Raw genomic sequence first — 17,987 nt, 5'->3', positions numbered from 1 at the left:
CTAGATCGTTGGTTCGTCAGTGGCAGATACAACAATAACAAAAAGGTCAAGAGTGAACAAAATCGGAAATATCTGAGAGAACCCTCCGCCCCTAAAAGAGAAAAAAAAGCATAAAAACTTTGCTACCCCTACATTTGAGAGGAACTGACTAAATTCTTGAACCGATTCAGATCTCGTCTTCTCACTCTCGTTTCCCCTCAATATTTCCCTCTGTGCTGGAAAACCTACGATTATTTTAAAATAGATCGTCGTAAAGTTACATCCAAACAATCAAGTCTCTGGAACAGGCCCAGAGATGCTTGAACATCAGTTTAAGAAGTTTGTTCCCTGAATAACAGGGTCATGAATAAGAAAAACTACATCCCTGGAGAAGACAGCCCTTCCACAGTAGAACTCAACATAAGCTTAAAGGGCACAGGCTAAATTATTCAGTAAGCTGCATAGAGCAGAAATAACTGAAATACCACTTTACTTGGCAAATCAATGTAATCATCTGATCAAATTAAATACATCCTCCCATTCCAACACACACCAACAGAGTTGAGCATTCTTAGGCCGTTTTACATTCCTTTAAAATTAAAAAAATGATCAGATCTAATGTTTCTTCTTCTTCCTCGCTCCTCTATTAATGCTCCTGCCGTGATACCAACCCGTGTCACATCTGTTGGCTCCTCCTCTGACTTGGGCCTTAAGTTCTAGTCCCTCCTCCTGTCAACTTGACTCCGCCCACTCCCCCACCACAAAGCTACATTCTATGTTCACCTACAGTCCATGTTCCAGTTGGCAAAGTGATTCTGGCTTCCTTCCTACGGACCTCAAATCCATTGCAGTCACTCTAATTCCTAAGAAACCCGAGCTGAAACCTGCAAATATAGACCCGTGTCAAACTTCCGGGTTCTTAGCTATGGTAATGGGAAAAGTAGCTGCTTTGCAACTTCATACCTTTCTTAACGATCATGCACTCTCTGAGCCGTGACCATGTGGTACCATACACACCGCAGCACTGACACAGCTCTGCTGTGTGGGGAGAATGATCTGCTCTGGTGATGGTGACTATCTCAGTATTCTCCTTCTCATTTGTTTAAATTTGGAATTTCACACTATTGATCTTGATTTTCATATTTTTCTTCTGTGTGTGTGTGTGTGTGTGTGTGTGTGTGTGGACTGATACAGGCCTACAGTGGCTCAGGTCATATCTTACAAATAGACAATGATTCCTCACACTGGGTGCTCACAGATCCATCACGGTCCCTCATGAAGATCACTTCCTGTCTTTTATAAAACACTGCGCATCTTGGCCCGTTCCTGACTCACAATGACAGGCTCACTTTGGCTGGGGCCTTCATTATAGCTCATATTGATTACAGCAATTCACTTTCCATCGGATCCCCTCCTTACAAACGTGACAGTCAGTACAGTATGTGTTTGTGTGTAGTAAAATCTGTGCGATGGAACAGGCATGTGCATTGATGTGTGTGTGTGTGTATTAAGTATTCAAGTTAAACCTATATTAAATCAATGCTGCATTAAAAGGTACTGAACATTTCTGCATAATGCAGACCTCAGACATGCTGATTCATTCTTTTTTGCAATTATGTAAGCAGTTCTGGCATTTTCTTCTAATCTTTTGTCAGTCAAGATATAATAATCAGTCAAGATATTGTCAAGATATAATAATCTTATATTTTTATAATCACTTAAGATGGGTCAATTCACTTGTCCTTTTCCTCTAATTCAGGGCTCTTCTTATCATCTCAGAGAGTGTACACTCCAAGTGTGCAAGTACAGAAACACGGTCTACATGACCTACATGGTCTACGGCAACCTCGGCTCAGATGGGCTCAGACTCAGAGAGGCAACCTCGGCACAGACTCAGAGAGGCAACCTCAGCTCAGATGGACTCAGAGAGGCAACCTCGGCACAGACTCAGAGAGGCAACCTCAGCTCAGACGGACATTAGCAGTCACACACACTCCTCTGATTAAACTATACATGACATTGTGAGCACACTCATTGCACAATAGTCATCTGAAACTTACAAGGAGTAACAGAAAAGTGTGTGTGTGTGTGTGTGTGTGTGTGTGTGTGAGTATACTCTCATGATTAAATTACCATCATGAGGGATGCTTTCTCCCTGGGCAGCCTGCTATACTGGCAACGGTCCAAGAATACAGACAGCCTAGTCACTGAGGACATGGCCCATGGTACTGAGTTACTGATCAAATAACCACGCACACACACACACGCAAACACAGACACACAGAGCAGAAGACACCACAACAGTGTTCCTCTCTCTACCACAGTACAGTATATACAGACAACACATGAAGCCCACAAACTCCAGTGCCAACACTATTTTTACAAATTGTAAAAGAAAAAGTGATGTTTTAAATCATATCACACGCATCTCCTAGAGTCTGACAGACAGCAACATAAACAACCATCAGCAGCTTTTAAGAGCCACATGCAGGACTGGATTCTGCTCCAGTAATGACATTTTCAGCTCACCGCTTCCATTAGCTAACACAGTTTCCATTACGCACTCTCTCCCCCTCTTATTAACACAACATGATAAAAAGCTTTTGCTTAAGTTAACACTGTTAAAAAAGGCAGAAAGAATTCAAATGTAGTATCAAATCCTTGCCATCAAGGTGCATAGTTAAAATCTATGGTTATTGATATCAAAAATAATAAGGGGCGTATATTTCTGCACGAATTCTCAATGTGGAAGATTGGCCTTCGTGCCCTGTCAGTACAGCGTGAGCTTTCTGTAGGAAGCTCTGCTGTTTTCACCGACTGGATTGGGCTCACTCTGGGCTCACTCTGGGCTCACTCTGGGCTCACTCTGGCCTTGAGCAGGCCTCCACAATAGCACACACACCACCACTGAACATTTCAGCTATCAAAGCCCGTCTGCACGTGACGTCACTTTGTCACTTTCTGTGCCAGGAGCTAAATAAACGATGTGACAACATGCTAACGGATTACGTCCCTTGGCTACGGCGCGGACAGCGGCATAAGCCTTCCCCTCAACCTCCCCTGCGTTAACAGGGCCATCGACGTCTCCAACGTCCCCGACGAGACGGGCTTCAGCGTGGGTTCTTACCTGCATGTCCTCCTGCACCACCCGATACTGCTCCTTCCACACGGCGATCTTGGAGACCTCGTCCTTGCGCAGGGCGCGCTCCTTCTTCAGCTCGGGGCTCCAGAAGGTCTTGATGGAGTTCATGGAGGAGCTGAGCTTGCTCTCCTTCATGTCCACCTCCTTGCGCAGGTGCTCGTTCTCACGCAGCACCTCCTTCAGCTGCGCCTGCAGGTCCATGATGGTGTTGTCGCGCGCCTGACGTAGCGAGTGGGGCACCGTGGACGCCATGCCGGAGGGCACGTGGTGGTCCCCGAATGCGATGGCGTCGCTGGGCACGGGGCCCGCCATGCCGCTGGCGATGTTGGGACTGCTGCCCATGGTGGTGGCGCGTACGCCGTAGGGCAGCCGACCCCCCGAGCGGCCCAGGGTCATGGTGCTTTTGGGCAGGTCCGGGCCCGACACCCCCACCTCGTTGTCGCTCAGGTACATGGGGCCCGACGTAGCATAGGCGGCGTTGAGAGACTGGATGTTCTCCATGGAGAGGGTTTTGCCCCCTGACCCGCCGGGCCCTCCGCTGCCCCCGGTGCTGTTGGTGCGTCGGTGCCCCAGCCGGGGGGAGCGGGGCAGGTGGGGTGAACGGCCGGGGCTGGGGATGCCTCCTCCGCTGTGATTGCCCTCTACTTTGCCCACTGAACGGGCGCTACCGTACATTTTGGCTTTGACCGAGTTTGCTTCTCGATGACAGGGGAAAATATTACAGTGGCCGGTGACACTGAAGAATTAGTGCGTTCTAAAGTAGACACTCTTAAGTAAACAGCAGGAATGAATCTCTCATGTTCGAAATGTGTCTGACAAGATGGCCGAGCTGTATATTGCAGACAGAGGACATGCACCGTCTTCACTTGCTCAATCCATTGGCTGCGTCTTGATCCAGCAACACGATGACCTGTAACGGATAAAAAAAAAGAGGAAGAGTCATATAACCATACAAAAACAAATGAACAAAAGAAAAACAAAACAAACTCTCTTCGTACAAGCACCATCAGCTACCGTCTGCCTTCCGGAATCTTCTCCCCTGACTACAGTCACTCAGCATTAATCACCTGATGAACAGCTTTACTGTAATCAGCCGTTTCACTTCCTGTGCGGGCGTCTGTGTAGGATCTGTACGAGTCATGATGCCTCTACTTCAGCCCTGTCGCTCGTATCTGGTAGCAACGCATTCTACTCTCCGTTAAACATAGCAAGCTGCATCTCGCATCCCTATTTTAAGACACTACTGCCCGTTGTTTCCGACTGCTCTCTGGATTTTGGTGGGCCTGGGCTTGTCTGGAGAACCAATTATATCCTTATTAAACAAAAGATTAAGTCTCTATCATCACAGAAGATGAAAGGTTGTGTAATTGGTTCATGTCACTCCTGTGAGATCTGGGGAAAGTGTGACTAACAGTTGGGGAACTCGGCTGGTACCTGTGCCAAAAGTGTCAACGCTAACAAGACAACTACAATCATCCTGCAAGAGCACAGTCATTCTTGCAGATCTTAAACTACTATATACTCTCTCTCTCCCTCTCTCTCTCTCTCTCACGCACGCACGCATGCACGCACGCACACACGCACACCATACCTGTCAAGTCTCCCGTTTTGGCCGGGAAACTACCATATTTTATTCCTCTTTCCCGCCGTCCTCCCGTTTTAATATTTTCCCATAAATTTCCCGTATTATAATATAATACTTTTTAAAAAAGCATTCAATTGCCTCTCCAAAATGAATTATGTCGCTAGCCTCACGAGAGTGTCAACCTGCAGTAGCCTGAGTGTCAGTGCAGGTTAGTGCTGACAGTGGGAACAACCAACCTGAAAAACAAATCAGAGATGGATGAATGTAATGAGAGAGAAGGTGTTCCTACCAAAAAAGTGAAGACTTTGTGTGAAATATAAGGATATTGGTTGGGCTGGTGGGAATGCTCAAAGCAACCAGCAGAATTTTTTTTCCCTTATTTTTAAATAAAAAAACTTGACAGGTTTGACACACACACACACACACACACACACACCCTCAAAGATGCTGTGTCATTATGAGCCTTCTGATTTTGCAGATCCAATCCGATTGATCTGTTTGAGAAAATTCTGAGTACTGCATGACACATCTTACATGCCATTTCACTGATGTATTATATGATCTTGTATTATACAGAAAGACTTACTTTTCTATAAAATTGTAAATGAGACCAAAAAATCATGTGACATGCCATCATGAGGATGCAACAGCGATGGTTTGTAGCCCTGGAGGATGTGAAAATGCCCCCAGCCACTCCTGTGATCATGTCCAACACGAGGCAGCTTACATCCCACATCAAAGAGACGCTTGTCTGCGTTCACACTCATGACGGTCATCTGTTCACAAACACACTTGATGTCCGATTCTGCTGAAAAACTTCATTGTCCTTTCTTTGTTTAAAGTTTTCTGGGCGTGTTTGTTGCATGGCACATCTTGTTAAACATATAATGGAGTGGTGAACTTTCCTATCTATGGAGGTTTAGCTCAAACCTTTGCTGTGAAATCGAAGACTGAAAGTGCCCAAATGACCTCTATATAAACTCAGAATTACACAGCAGAGACAGTTTGCCCAACCCTCACACAAATGCACATTCTTTGTTTCAGTATCCAAATCACGATGAACACATTTCCCCAGCAGCGAGCAGCAGGCCGACAGGCAGAGCAGAGCTATGCGCAAGGAGGAGAGTTTAGAGACTGGGCCAGAGAAAGGCCCTGTTGGAGGCTGTCGAGCCCGGGATCACCGCTCCAGCTCACTGTGAAGGCAACTGCACGATGACAGTTTAAGCCAATCTGCTTATTGTTAAGATAAAGTAAACTAATACCCACTGCAGACGAACCTGCACACACTCACTGGAACACAAACGCGAATACACAAACGCCTTGCAAGAGTTTTATCTGTTTTGAATGATATACAACATGTGTAGTCCTTTTCTGAACCACAAAGAAATAGAAAGGCCACAAGTGAATGTACTGTGCAAAATATCTTTCAAAGGACTTCCTAGAATTGGAGTTTAAATAATATTTAAAATATTTCAGAGGCAACAGGAGGCCTGCGGGTTTTCATCGGACGCTGTCGGGAGTGAGGAACAGCTCACCAGAGCTGCGTCAGGAGAGACGGAGTGACTGAAGCCGTGGCAATGAACTGCGTCTGTTCCATCACAGTTTCAGCTACGGTCAACACCAGAAAACATGGTCAGATTATTCTCTCCAATTACGAGTTCTTCACACAGACATATAGCAATGGGGTGTGTGTGTGTGTGCGTGAGAGTGAGAGAGAGTTGAGAAAGTGGGGAGTGAGAAAACTTTTTTTCCTGACAAACTGACACAGTCACATTAAGCAGCACACCCAATGAAAACACAACCACAGAACTGATAACTCCGGCTCTGAAGACACTGCCCAAACCAGCAGACACAGTGGCATAAACTAACCAGGGAGAAAAATCATGATGACAGACATGAGCAGTCCATTACAGCTGTCTTGAAGGTCAAGTTATTCACCCTTTTTACTTGGAAGTGAATTCGTAAGGTACTCAAACAATATTAAAACATTCGTAGAACTCTAAGTAAATAGCTTGCACATATTTTAAAGCCGAATTAATGCGCAAGGGTGCACCAGACCCAATTAATCTTTTCCCCCGTAAACAAATCAAAAGGCATTTCCTTAGTAGTACAATGCTATGTCTGCATTAAAATCACACACCATTTTGCACACTACTGAAGTGATAACACCAAAATGCCTTTACTTCAGAAGAATACACTACGCACTCGTGTATCAGGATGTATACATACTGCATGACAGTAATCAGGGTTCCGCATCTTCCTAGATTCTCCTTCTTTTATTTGAGATGTTCCTGCTAAATCTGGTGGAAACGAGAGCCTATCCCCCCCCAACAGTTTTCTTTGTTGCCTGCATGTGCGTGAGGAACGGACTGGGTGTGCCTACACACTTCCTGAAAGGAGCTGCGGCTGAAGTCAGACAGGGAAAATCAATCAGACCTGTTGCGTTGGCCCCCTTTAGATATATATACCAATGCAGCAGGTCTACATACCTTAGCAATCACCTCCACGTGTGTTCAAATGACATAGTTCATTGTCTCACAGCGAGTTTGATATTTTGACACGTATAAAAATTGACAGAATGGACTAAATGAACTTTGCATTCCAGTGCTTAAAAACATGCACTAGTGTCTGTGTGTGTGTGTGTGTGTGTGTGTGTGTGTGTGTGTGTGTGTGTGTGTGTGCGCATCTGCACTGGACTGAAGAAACGAAGTTCAAATGTTGGGAGAGGATAAAAAGAGAAAAAAACCAATAACTATTGACAGATCAGACAGGGAATCAGAGAGAGGAATCTGGAGTTCAGCATGTCAGACGCTTGTGCGGTTTGTTCTGTAGGAAAACGTCTCGCTGGATCGATGGGTTCTAGAATGGAGGAAGCAGTCCAGACACGACCAGACATGGTGAATGACCGGTGCTGCCTAAAGCCCAGAGAGGCAGTACTGAAGGGTGAGGTGAGGACCCCAGAACAGAGATCACACGCGTGTCAGCCCTGATGAGCCCTAGCAGAACCCTGTACACTATCCCTAGAAGTGGACTAGTGAACTCACACTGCTTATCAATCACAAGACGGCAGATCAATGGGATGGTTTGCGTAGCTTAGAGAAACGCTAACGGAGACAACACGAGTCAACACGAGTCAACGCGAGTAAACAGCCACAGTCTCGCACAAGGCAACAGCGTACATACATATACATACGCAGGGCAATGATGAATAGGGCTGGGTATCGATTCAAATTCCAAGAATCAATCCGATTCTGAAGATTAAGAATCGATTTATTTCGATTTAATCCGATTTAATCGATTCGATCCAATTCGGGGTTTAGTGTTATTAAAAATGTATTTGAGCTGTTTCCTGACTATGTACAGAAGCAACATGTTAAAACTAGTATTATATCGATATTAATCAGCAAATAGTTACTGGTAGTTGGTAGTTACTGATGGCTGGAAGACTGGTGAAAAGGGTCATCATAAATCTACCTTCAAGAAAGGTAATCCAGGACAATATACAGAGGACATCTTTGAGGTGTCTATATCTGCAACAGTGGACTCCTACTGGGACACTAACCAGTGCATTATTATTATGATTGAAATAATTAAGAATTCACCCAAAAGCTGTTGCTACCAAATGCATTTTTATTTTAAAAGTGCTCACACTTAATAAACTGAAAGTATAAAATGTAAACGTGTATTTTTCTTTATAGTGCGAATATAAGAACAGAACTGTCACGTTACGGTCCCCGACCCCTCCCTTTTGGGCGTGTGTTAACGTTGTCTGCGTCTACTCGTCTGCGTCTGTAGATCTCCGTGGGTGCGGGTGCGTCTTGCGATAGTCCGTCTCACCTGAGGCTCGTCTCACATTGTGGGGTTTGTGTGTTCGCGCAGCGTCCTGTGCTCGTCGTTGTTTGAGTCACACATGTTCTATGTAAACGTGTTTTATGTGCGCTGTCTGCGCTTCGGTAAATGTAATAAACGTAACGATTTGGAATGTGCAAAGGATTCTGTCTCGTCCATCGCATTGCGCCCAACATTACAAGAACATTTTTAACTTTTTTAAACTGTAAAAACACTGGGTAAACTGTGAGTGACATGGACTAACTGTAAATAGTCACTGACACTGGATAAACTGTCCTTCTGCTTTTAGATTGCCGATTTGACTATCGTCGTTACCGGCACTGTCCGACGCCATATTGTTTTACAGTTAGTTAGACCGAGCACGCCTGCGTGAATTCAGTGACGAGGCGGGGGTAAAAGTTCACTAAAAAAATCGATCTTTGGACGTACGAATCGATTATCAGGTCATCTTATGCGAATCGATTCTGAATCGGAAAATCGATTTTTTTCAACACAGGCCTAATGAGGAACAGCCCGTCACCATCTCTATATGATCGCAGATACATCCAGAACAAATGATCAGGGGCTACTTAGACCTTCAGACCTTTATTACCCACCACTCATGTGTGTCATATCTAGAACCCTTAATTTCTTAACAAAGGTTTTGTGCTTGTAATGTAACCGAGGCGTATGTGCTGAATTGCATGTTCTGTTCATGTATTTTTAGGCTTGTTCCTTTCTTCTTGGTATTACAGCTTGACCTTTTATGGCATGTAACTAAATAATGTAATAATCATAATTTGATTAAAACAAACAATAAAAAAAAAGAATTCAGGTGTGATATACAACATTACAGAAGCTTGACTGGCTGAGGTTGCAATGCAGCTAAGCTGGACCTAATAAAGTCAGTAAGAAACAGTACTGCAATACATCAGTACACATTCACAGCACAAAGCAACATAAAGCACCGTGCTGGCCTACCATGTCTGCAAAAACATGGGATCAAAGACATTAGTTGAGATGAATGATAGATTGTTCTAACAATCGTAAATCTACTCCAACGACGTGGTTCTGGGTGCATCATTAGTGTAACTAAGAAATACAATTTGGGCATTGTGGGTAGAGACCAAAGACACTATAGGAGCCCATTCTTTCCCAAACCACTTTGGCCACAAAGCTAAAGTGTCGTAACTTCTGCAGAGTAGTCAAGACTGCTTTAGAAAAAGAAAAAGTAAGAGAAAAAGAAAACTGGTTATTTATATTCAAATTCCACTCTGTGAATCCTTCTCCATCCAGTTATCATCATGTCATTAAAGTAAAGTCAATACACGCCAGGCACCTGTTAGCATAATTCTATTGTTTTTGGAGTTCCAATTTAAAATCCTGATAAAATAAAGGAATTTTGGTTTATTCCCACTTTAGTGCCAGGATCAACAGAACCATGGCATATCTTCCTGCGCCTGTGTTTTCTATGAAGAAAAAGAAATTTCACGATATTTCAACACTTCACTATGACAACTGTAACAATGACTGGAAAAACATGCTGTGTCGTGTCTCCACAATCACCCTCAACTTCATACTGGACCTTATTCTAGACTTAAAAGCAAAAATATTCTTATCAATGCTTAACCTAAGTCTGAACACAAAGGAACACTGTGCAGTAAGAATCTAAACTGTAAGGACTCGAGACCCAAAATTAAGATCTGTAACGGGCCTGTATCAAATGTTTCAATCAGAATCAATATTGAATATTTAAGCAATAAATCAGTAATAGCATCAGTCAATATCATGTAATTAAAAACACTAACTCAAAGGTGAACATGGGTGAGTGCAACAGATAATATGGTAGAATAGAATACAGAACCGGAATAAAGAATATAGTTGAATACAATAGAGAGTAGAGTAAAATAGATTTGGGTAAATACTAATCTGTGTTGTACAGCAGTGTGTTATTGCTGAATTCTGTTTAATTGTACATGTCTGCACATTCAATGAAAACATTTAGCCAAGATGATAAATCACTGACAGACACAAATGTAGGCAAAGCAAACAGGGCATTCATGCAAAGACACCTGATAAATAAGTAGAGAAGACAGAGAACGAAAAAAAGAAGAAGAGTGTATCTTAGAATAGAATATTGCTGGGACGTGCAGTCTGAGTTCAGTTCTGCCCTGCACCTTACCTGGAGGAGATCCTCAAGTCCAAGTCAAGATCTTGTTAAGTTCATTTTTAGACCGTCATGTGGGAGCACCAATGTACCAACCAGAGCTTCGGCACCAGAAGGGTGAGATGAGGAGATGATAATTTTACAGGGAGGTTCTACCACACCCATGACATATCGCCCCTCCTCCTACATTCCATACCACTCTGGGGTTCTTCTGCCTCTGTGATCATGCCAAGGCTGTTACAGTATAAACATTTTGACTGAACAATGCAGAATCAACATTTCATTTAGTGCCAGAGCAGCGTTTCGTAGCACCTACTGGTCCACCTAACCACCTAACCCACCATCCATCTAACCACCTAACCCACCGTCCAGCTAACCACCTAACCCACCGTCCAGCTAACCACCTAACCCACCGTCGACCTAACTACCTAACCTACCGTCAACCTAACTACCTAACCTACCATTGGTGTTGACCTAACCACCTAACCCACCGTCCAGCTAACTACCTAACCTACAGTCAACCTAACTACCTAACCTATCATTGGTGTTGACCTAACCACCTAACCCACCGTCCAGCTTACTACCTAACCTACCGTCGACCTAACTACCTAACCTACCATTGGTGTTGACCTAACCACCTAACCCACCGTCCAGCTAACTACCTAACCTACAGTCAACCTAACTACCTAACCTATCATTGGTGTTGACCTAACCACCTAACCCACCGTCCAGCTTACTACCTAACCTACCGTCGACCTAACTACCTAACCTACCATTGGTGTTGACCTAACCACCTAACCCACCGTCCAGCTAACTACCTAACCTACTGTCGACCTAACTACCTAACCTAACATTGGTGTTGACCTAACCACCTAACCCACCGTCCAGCTAACCACCTAACCCACCGTCCAGCTAACCACCCAACCCACCGTCGACCTAACTACCTAACCTACCGTCGACCTAACTACCTAACCTACCATTGGTGTTGACCTAACCCACCGTCCAGCTAACTAACTAACCTACCGTCGACCTAACTACCTAACCTACCATTGGTGTTGACCTAACCACCTAACCCACCGTCCAGCTAACCACCTAACCCACCGTCGACCTAACTACCTAACCTACCATTGGTGTTGACCTAACCACCTAACCCACCGTCCAGCCAACTACCTAACCCACCGTCAACCTAGCCTAACTAGAACCCACCTGTCTCTGTCTGCTTTGTCTTCACTCCCACCACCTAAGCCAGGAAAATATAAACACAAACACCTAGCACAGATACAAAGTCGTCAGGAAGAACTGGGCCAGAGCACAGAACTGCTCCATTTGATGGGACATGGGAAGTGGGCCGAGAAGTTCGGCTGCAGAACGTGTTTCACCTGCTGTCTGAAGCATGAGGGCCTAATGCAAAAAACCCCAAGAACAGTGAGATTCAACCTCTATCAATACGAAGCTCACAAACACGAGCTCTGCTGCAGAGTCTCTGAGTGGGCTAATCGACAACAGTCAAACGCAGCCGTGCAAGAGCAGAGGTAATGTTACTCCCTCCCACTGTGGCCTTGAGTTTCCGCACCCTGACTGTGTACGCCTGGGTCACTAGTGATTGGTTACACAAACAACACAGAGGGAGCAGTGGTTCCAGAGAGGCGTAATCTCAGATTGCAGCAGATTTTCACTGAACTGTGAACCAAGGTGATGGGCTAAGCAGTGCTCTAATGATTACTGTGAATCAGATGGCCAGAAAGAGACTGCAGACCCACCGCCAACACTCCCCAATGAGGAAGAAACACAAAACAGCCAAGAAGGTACCTGACCATAATGCATTTCAATATACAATATCAGCATGAATTGGAGACAAAGAGGAAGTACCTATCCCTCTATACCACATACACACACACACACAAAGAAAGCACCTATCACCTATACCCTTGTACCACACTCAAACAAAGCACCTGTCCCCGTGTACCACACACACACACACACACACACACACACACACACACACAGAAAGCACCTATCACCTGTCTCCCTGTACCACACACACACAGGAAGCACCTGTCCATCCTGAAACTTTAAACCTCTTGTACAGCAGTAATGTACAGCAATATGACCTGATTCAAACATAATGAACAAATTATTAGATCAATCCCCATAGAAAATGACTGAATTAATCTAATTTAAAAATATATGAATTTACATGAAATAAAGAGAGTTTATATAGAAATAGAATGTGTGTGTGATTGTGACTGTGTGAGCATATGTGACCCTTGACCTAAAACTGAAACCAAAATGCCTGTATTTTAAAATTCACACTTTGGCTTCTTTTGGACGAATTTGACCCGGATGCTAATGATGTATTATACATATTAAGCCTTAAAATGTCTTAATGTTATGGTTCTAATATATAAAAATGAAGATGTGGGTCATGTGAAATTGCTAAATCAAACAAAATTACCTTTTAAACACAGATTTTGAGGTGTGGGGGAGGGCAGGAGACTGCATAAGGCCTTATAATCAGACCAACTCCTGATGTACAAATGTCTGCTCAAGGCCTACTGAGTGTAGGTCACAGGACGGGACAAACAAACTGTGTACATGAGCGAGCGCACACACACACACACACACACACACACACACACACAATCTTTGCGCAGCCCACTACTACGAAGGCAGAACGTGGACATTAGAATTGTAGACAGTGAAGACCCAGACTCAAAAATCTCCTTTTCTAGTTGAAATCTTCCAGGAAGTATTTAGATTACAGTCTTGCCTAAGACCACAAGCTGATCCAAAAACAACTTCATTTTCAGCCACCCACAATAACACGGGCATTCACGCCAATCTCTCAAGTCACTCTAACAGCAGCAATAGCAACACTAATGTTTTTGTTCAAGCTTCATGCCACATTTGACAGCTCTACAACTGGGGAACAATTTCCAAATTCTGATTTATGTCATGGCTGGAGTCTTCAGGCAATTGTTCACGTGTTCAAAGGCAAGGAGGGATAAGAACTGACTAGGACTATACTGGGAGAATTTTTATTAGACTCACTTGCATTTCCTTGACTCTACGAAACAACTAGCAAACCTATTCATAACAGTAAAGGATGAAAAAAAAAATTGATGGAAAACATATGGCTATGGTACAATGAGAATGAAGTAAGGAACCATGCTGCATCTCATCTCCATCTTCTGACCATCCGTGTTGATACAGATTTAGGGCTGTAGCAATAGATTATTAGAGTATTCAAAAATTGTATCGATTACTCCATCTATTTTAGAAAAATCAACATTTTAATTTCTTACATTGCATATAGGGTTCTGGACCCATAGTATTGTTAACCCTGTAAATCCCGTAAAGCGCTTTGTGACAACGTGTTGTGAAAAGCGCTATACAAATAAACTTTGATTTGATTTGATTTGTATCTGTCAAAACAACCTAATTCAGTTCATTTAAGTGTTACTTTGGGTTTAAAATAAAACATCTTCTGAAATGAAAAACATAAGTCTAAAAAATTACTAATTTCAAGTCACCTAAAATATAATTATTAATAATACATTAGGCCTAATTAAGAAATAAAAAGACAACCATGATATTTTTCACGTGACCTCACCACATGTTTTCAAGGAGTGCAGAACATCTGGTGATGGATCATTAAATGAAATGAAATGAAATGAAATGAAATGTGAAATGTGCCATATTTTGTCAATTGTGATTTTTACACCCCAATCGAAATTTGTCCTCCGCTTTTAACCCATCTGTGCAGTCAGAACACACACACACACTAGTGATTACTAGGGGGCTGTGGATCACACGTGCCCAGAGCGGTGGGCAGCCCTAGCCCGGCGCCCGGGGAGCAGTTGGGGTTAGGTGCCTTGCTCAAGGGCACCTCAGTCATGGCCTGTCTGGGAATCGAACCCACGACCCTCCGGTCACAAGTCCAGTTCCCTAACCGCCAGGCCATGACAACAAATAATCATTGTTGTTATGAAGCTGGTGTAGCAATGACCAGTGATTGTTGATATGAATTGCTAACACAAAACAGTTTGGTTTACTCATAAAATCTATGAAGCGGGTCAAAGCAAGAGATCTTTCATTTGCTATTGTCCTTACACTCAATGGACCTCATTATTTTACATTTCATTTTATAGTCGGCCTCAACATTTGTGTGAAAGAGTTGAAAAATAGTAGACCGGATTGTTCATAACACAGAGCGGTTTGTTTCTTCCCCTGTGTACAAAAGGTGATTCCCAGACAGCCTATTTCATTTAATCCATCCACTCGTTGGAAATACAATTATATGCAACATATCTTACTGCAGGTCATTTATTATAATGTCTACTGCATAGATCCAACAATGTAAAATTCAATGTGTCTGCGAATAAACATGATGAGAAATTGCGCCATCACAATTCAGCAATCTATAGCTATTAGCCCCGCCCACTTACACTGGAGAGCTCATCATTGTCAAAGGAGAAATAGGTCATTTTTACCACCAAAAATTAGTAAACAATATTTAGTGATTATTTATTATTTGCAACTTTTTTCTCTAAAAAAGCACTTTTTACTGTACATATATTTAGAATAGATTCTCAAACATCCGGCCCACTAGGTGTCAGTATACTGGCTATTTCAAAGAAGCATCACTGGAAATATTGCTCCTTTAAAGGGCAAAAGCAGCCTGTTTAATTTTAAGGGCTATAAAGAGGCTGTAAAATAATTGTGTAAAAATTAATTACAAGTGTCTGTGGAACATAATGCCACAGAAATATGAGTGGACATCCAGGGAAAATGTTAAGTTAAAGGAAAATGTGATATGCACCCTTTAAAGGCTGTGGATACACAGTACAGAAATGGTACAACAAAGTTTGAAAGAAAAAAAACCCACAGGTAATAATATTTTTATTATGGATTTGTCATTTAATGATCACCACAAGTGCTAAAGTCAAAATCCATAAACTTCAGGATAAGTTAACTTAAGGAAAAGAGTTACAAACCAGGTTCCCCATCATGTTTTTATACTTACAATATTACATTATCTTCCCAGGTCACAATGACATAGATCAAATCTCAGTGCTCAGTCCAATCACAGAAAGATCATTAATTGTATAATGGTAAATTTTAAAATATTAAGATAAAGTGCTCCCATAGACGATGTTCTATTCGGTTGTCAGGACTAGCAATGGGGTGTGTCATGTTTCTAGTGGTAGCCAAGTAAAATGTACGTTATTGCATCTGACAAGCAAATGTTCTTTTAGGAACGAATACAGGTTGGTACATGTTCAAACTCTAATTGACTAAAGTTTCCAGCATGCTCTGCAGTCAAACTATTGGAAGAAAGCAGATGAAATATATTTTCTGTTCTCATTAGCAAATAATAAAGGATATGCAGCTGATCCTACAACATACTTTTGCTGATCAGACACTAAACTATCTTATAAAAGTTAGGAAGGTGTACTTTATTAGGCTTATCATGTAGTACTTCAAGAGGTGTGTTGATGGCCTTCTTACACCCTTTTCTCATTCAAATTGAGGGATACTGCTGACAGGTTATTCTTCTCTTTGACAGAGAGATATATTTACAATAATTTTCAGAATGTGAAGAATTTACATATACACACACACAATGTAGGATGCTACACTCTGTTTTAGGAAAACCTCACAAGTAGGAGAAAATACTAAATACTTGTGATAATACTATGCAACACCTATCAGTTTATAAATGTGCTAATACTACGGTAGGGCTCGTGCATTCGTTCAAATGGACATGACAAGGTGGAAACCCTGCATATCAGACCGGAATGTAAATATGCAGACAGCATATCGATCCTTAGTCTCAACATCATATAACCTGTTGATTGGTCTCAGATTCATTGGGATCCACTGCTCATTTATCTCAGTTAAGTCGTTAAATTCTATCAAAATGAAAACTAACCTCAATGTTACCTACATCTGGCTTCATTAATCCCGCAAACAATGCTGATGCAACAGAAAGTCGTCTGGACCTTATAAACTAATGTTTTATATGGTGGAGGTTTGTGAGGGCCAGTAACTCTCAGTGGGGACGCAGCAGAGCTGCTGGTATGAGAGGCCAGTGGGAGGCCCTCACCAAACCATTACTGAGGAAGGTTAAACGTCTTTTCTGAGGGAATAAGTGACACCTGACATAGTAAATCACTATTCTCCGTTTTAATGCTGATGAGAAGTAAAAACAGTTGGTCGGAACACACAGTGTCGGTGTTTTCCAACGTTTTGAGAAACTACTCGGCGTCGTTGAACGATTCGCCGTCCGCACGTCACTCCGAGGCGCTACTTTTGTGGCACTGCTCGGTCCAGTATTGTTACTTTGAGCGGCTGGTTAACCGACCCAGCAAACAAAACGCGTGGCAAAGACAAAACGGCGGACCTCACACACACCTAGAAGAGCCTTTCAAAGTAAAACGAGCACACAGTCCGAGGGCTCCCCCCTCTGAGAAGGCTGACACCGCCTACACACACACACGTCGGACTGGACTGCCTGCTACAGATTTATAGCGGTTTCCAGAGACAAACACTCTGTTTAACGGTCTAAACAGACGCGTTTTCCTCCACGACACGACTTTGTCTTCGGCGCGGTGGGTACCTGGCTCGGACTGGGCCACGGCAGGAGAAACCCTGGTCTGGTGAAGATCTTCTCTCGCTTTTCCCTCCTCCTATTCCTCCATTACTCGCGCAACAGCGTTTGACGAGCCTCTTCCACCCCGGCGCTGTAATCCCCACCAGGAGGCACACAGCATTCTTTACATAAATTGTACTTTGTGTGGACATTTAAACAACCAAAAACAAAAGACAAACTTGACGTGTGAAATACATAACGGAATAGCTGCGAAATAACTCCCAATCAATGGGCTACGTCCGACGAGACGGGTGACTGTTCAATCCAGTAGTGTACTGATGAAAATCACTTTAAAAGCTCTTTTACCTTCGGAGATGTGCTGTTTGTCCGGCTCTCGGAGTATTTTAGCACTGTTTCTTGTGTTGCGCACGGACCATTATCAGTTATAAATCCGTTAAATGGGAGGAAATCCTCTTTTGCACTAGTTGTTTCTTCTCTCTCTCTCTTTTGCCAGCACTACCAGCAGCTCCCAGTCAGGGCGCTTCAGTGACGTAAGGAGTCTGGATGCGCGCTCTCGTCACTGGCCTCCACGACGCCACGCGCGCGACCGATAGCATTCCGCTTGCTGTTAGGAGCTAGAAGTAAATTAGAATTAAAACGTCGATCTGGAGCATTAAATAGTAATTAGGTC

General features: G+C 43.2%; 1 protein-coding gene across 1 annotated transcript in view; it reads right to left on the bottom strand.

Moving 5' to 3' along the window:
* The window catches only part of erc1b (ELKS/RAB6-interacting/CAST family member 1b), a 178,326-nt gene extending 160,468 nt beyond the window's left edge, over positions 1-17,858 (bottom strand). The window contains 3 exon segments of the mRNA XM_077005321.1: positions 3,107-4,031; positions 17,324-17,447; positions 17,663-17,858. Of these exon segments, the coding sequence (XP_076861436.1) occupies positions 3,107-3,796 (690 nt within the window). The 5' untranslated portion in view covers positions 3,797-4,031; positions 17,324-17,447; positions 17,663-17,858.
* Positions 17,859-17,987: the final 129 nt, after the last annotated feature.

The sequence above is a fragment of the Brachyhypopomus gauderio genome, chromosome 5 (assembly GCF_052324685.1).
Source record: "Brachyhypopomus gauderio isolate BG-103 chromosome 5, BGAUD_0.2, whole genome shotgun sequence".
NCBI classification, from domain to species: domain Eukaryota; kingdom Metazoa; phylum Chordata; class Actinopteri; order Gymnotiformes; family Hypopomidae; genus Brachyhypopomus; species Brachyhypopomus gauderio.
This window is presented reverse-complemented; position numbering and strand designations above follow the sequence as displayed.